This window comes from Phytophthora parasitica (genome assembly GCF_000247585.1).
Source record: "Phytophthora parasitica INRA-310 unplaced genomic scaffold supercont2.44, whole genome shotgun sequence".
Taxonomy (NCBI): Eukaryota; Oomycota; class Peronosporomycetes; order Peronosporales; family Peronosporaceae; genus Phytophthora; species Phytophthora nicotianae.
In genome coordinates, this window is record NW_008649030.1 from 522,458 (window position 1) to 525,566 (window position 3,109).

Here is a 3,109-nt window from a genome sequence, read left to right on the forward strand (position 1 = left end):
CTAGCAGCATAACTGAGCTCGTCTCCCGTCTTGTTTCTCAGCTTCAGGTAATGAGTGATCACTTCAGCCAGAGCGTAGGCGTACTTGCCGCGCACCACGGAGAAACCCTTGACCAAAGCAGCCACCTTGTCGTGCTGGTTCGTCTTGATGTACACTCGCACAGCATCTCTCGCCACAGAAGGACTCACAATCAACGCGTCGTCAGGAATTTCACCTTCAAAATCTTCAGGCAATTGCGACTTTTCCACGGGTTTCGCAATGGAATCCACCAACTCCGCCGCTGCCTTTGTGTTACCCTGAGCAAGCATCTCGCGAATTCGTGGGCTTAGAGTGAAGCCTGCAGCTTTGCTCTTGTTGGGATCAGCGACAAAGGTGGTATCCTTGAGGTATTCAGCGTTGCGCTCGATAATGTTGTTCGTTCGGGTGTCAAAACGCACGTTGTTCTCGACCATTTCCTCCAAAATTTCCTTGATCTCGTCGTTGCGCTCGAGGAATTCCAGCGTCATCATAATGCGGTTGTAGCCACGAGCATCCAAGAGCAGATCGAACTTCTTACGATTCGCCAGGATATCCGACGCCTGCTGCTTGCAGTTGTTGCTGTTGCACACGCTCAGAAGAGCAATCAACGTGCCGCCGCTCAGCTTCATGCTCGAGTTGCTGTAGAACTCGAAAGCCTTGGCAGGGTGCTCGATGATACCCATGCTGAGGATAATCCGGTCAATACACGACTCGTGCCAGTAGCCGATCTGCGGGTCCACCGACTCGTACAGCTCCATTACTTTTTCAGCATCACCCTTGCGAGCATACGCCATCATGAGCCTCGACGTGATCTCGTTGGTCGTCTCGTGACCAGCATCGGTCATTTCCTGCCAAATATCGATGGATGTGTCCATGTCGCCGTTCTGCAAATATCCGACAATGCCGAAGCGGTAGATAATCTCAGGCACCGCCTTGAAGCGCGGCTTGGCCGTCTCGTAGATCTCAATGAGGCGCTTGGCGTTGTTCTTGCGCGTTAGGATGCGGAATATCTCGCCGTACACTGCAAAGTTGATGTGTGCCGGATAATTGGCATCAAGAAAGTTGAAGGCGTCCAGCATGACAGAGATGGCGCGCGTCTTCTGCGCCGCCATGAACAAGTCGACGATCTCGTCACTGGTCACGTCCTCGCGCGCTGTGGCATCGGCGAGCTCGCCCTTAAGTGCCTTCACTACCACGCCGATCTGCGCGTCTCCAAGCTCATTGCGTAGGTCGCGCGCCGAGCGAGTGAGTAGCACCTCACGGTCCACGCCGGCGATATTGGTGAAGTAGGAGTTGACACCACCCAGCTGCTGCAGCGCAAGCGGTGCACGGGCAACAGGTACTCTAGCAGCTTCTCTGCGCAGCTGGCGGAGAGCAGCAACACGACACGCACGCCACATACTTCGACTCGAGATACACAGAGCTGACAAGTTCTGATGCTTTTGATGTGCTCCCTCGGTGTCCAGTGAGCGGTGGCGAGCGGTCCTATTTTCACTTGAACTGAGTATGTTGTAGTTGATGTACGCCACATACAACAACAACCTTATCACCGAAACGACGTGATCGAAGAGCTACTTTACGAGCATGGAGACAAGCGAGACCGTGGAGAAGATGCAGGTGCTGACACCGCAGCAACTATCGGCGCTCAATGAGGCGAAGGTTCAGTGTTGGCTGGCACGAAAATGTTGAGGTCGTGGTGGAGCTCATTTCCTGTTTTTTGGACAGGTAATGATTCGCATGGACAACGAGCAATATCTGCGAGATCACCCGGACGTATCCAAGCTCATGCGCGCTCTGGTACGCGGGATTTTACGGAATCGGCCTGACAACCCCAGCACGTACGCATACCAGTTCTTCTCTAGAGACCGAGCAGCCATTCGCAAAGATCTGGATGCTAAGGAATAACGAATGAACAAACGCATACTCCAAACGATGTATGGAAATGTAAAAAGTTCGTATACACGTTACACCGCCGCACTCACGCTATCACCTCCTATCGCGCCATCAAAATTCAAAGAAGGCAAACGTATCCATCCTGCCCCGCCAGTTGTCGTCGTCCGCGAAAGATTGTCGCTCCGCGTTCTTGATTCTGAGCGTGACATGTCCTTGTATTGTGTTCTCGCTCTGTTATCTAGGCCCCACTCGCTCCTCTTTCATCACGCTGCTCCGTCGGCGGCAACATCATGCTCACAGCAGCGTTGGCCTCTCTTCTCTCTCATGTTCTTCCTATCCGAAGAACGAGGGGATTGTGACCTTCACCGCGCACTTACGCACTCGAGTCGGATACGCTGGTGATCTCGTCGGTGTGATGCGCGCCACCACGCAGCTTCTGCTCGGCTGCATCACGCACAGGCTGGAAGTACGCGTGCTGCATGGCCTCTTTTGCGGTTAGTCGCTCCTGGTGGTCGTAACGCAGTAGCCCGTCCAGGAAGTCGATGGCCTCAGGGGACACCAAGTGCTTGTTCTCTTGTGTGATAAACTTCTCCCACGGCTTCTTCGTGTGCGTGCCCAGGATGCCGTCGTACTGCGGGTCCAGCTCCAAGTCATACGTCGTCAGGTAGTCAAACAGCTCGTCCGTGCCCTTCACCTTTGCGATCTTCACCAACTGGTCGCAATTGTCGTGACCATGGAAGAACGGCTCCTTGCGGAAGATCATGGCCGCGAACATGCAGCCCAGACTCCACATGTCGAGCGAGTAGTCGTACTCCTGCATGTCTACCAGAAGTTCTGGTCCCTTGAAGTAACGACTAGCCACGCGCACGTTGTACTCGCGACCCGGGTGATAAAACTCAGCGAGACCCCAATCAATGAGACGAAGCTGACGCTTCTCGTGATCAATCATGACGTTGTGTGGCTTGACATCACGATGCATGATGCCGTTCGAGTGGCAATAGTCCAGAGCCTTCAGCAGTTCGAACAAGTAGTAGCGAATGTCAAAGTCGCTTAGTGTTGGGTACAGCGTCTTGAAGTCCGTGTTGTTCACATACTCAGTCACGAGACTGGGGGTCTTGGACTGCGGATCACGCACCACATCCAGCAATTGAACGATGTTCACGCCACCCGACAGGTTCTGCAGAATCTTAATCTCACT

General features: G+C 53.7%; 3 protein-coding genes across 4 annotated transcripts in view; 1 reads left to right on the forward strand and 2 right to left on the reverse strand.

The window, feature by feature from the left end:
* The window catches only part of PPTG_23620, a 4,107-nt gene extending 2,609 nt beyond the window's left edge, over nucleotides 1-1,498 (reverse strand). The window contains exon 1 of one of the 2 annotated variants that reach the window (XM_008912188.1): nucleotides 126-1,498. In XM_008912188.1, coding sequence (XP_008910436.1) covers nucleotides 126-1,418 — 1,293 coding nt within the window. In that variant the 5' untranslated portion in view covers nucleotides 1,419-1,498. Of the gene's footprint in view, nucleotides 1-62 lie in introns of both variants that reach the window. The other variant, XM_008912187.1, reaches the window with a different exon arrangement.
* Nucleotides 1,499-1,522: 24 nt separating this feature from the next.
* PPTG_15149 (hypothetical protein) lies at nucleotides 1,523-1,983 on the forward strand. The gene is made up of 2 exons (XM_008912189.1): nucleotides 1,523-1,677; nucleotides 1,744-1,983. Exons 1-2 carry the CDS (start codon nucleotides 1,603-1,605, stop codon nucleotides 1,921-1,923), a joined length of 255 nt encoding a protein of 84 aa, XP_008910437.1. The 5' UTR covers nucleotides 1,523-1,602; the 3' UTR covers nucleotides 1,924-1,983.
* Nucleotides 1,984-2,284: 301 nt separating this feature from the next.
* PPTG_15150 (CMGC/CK2 protein kinase) overlaps nucleotides 2,285-3,109 on the reverse strand; it is a gene marked incomplete at both ends in the record, with an annotated part of 2,123 nt that continues 1,298 nt past the window's right edge. The window contains one exon of the mRNA XM_008912190.1: nucleotides 2,285-3,103. Within this exon, the coding sequence (XP_008910438.1) occupies nucleotides 2,285-3,103 (819 nt within the window). The remainder of the gene's footprint in view (nucleotides 3,104-3,109) is intronic.

Excerpts from the sequence above, each read along its gene's own strand:
- PPTG_15149 (XM_008912189.1), top strand. The coding sequence starts at position 1,603 with ATGGAGACAAGCGAGACCGTGGAGAAGATGCAGGTGCTGACACCGCAG. Across the intron at positions 1,678-1,743 it reads CGGCGCTCAATGAGGCGAAG|GTAATGATTCGCATGGACAA; the intron begins GTTCAGTGTTGG and ends TTTTTTGGACAG.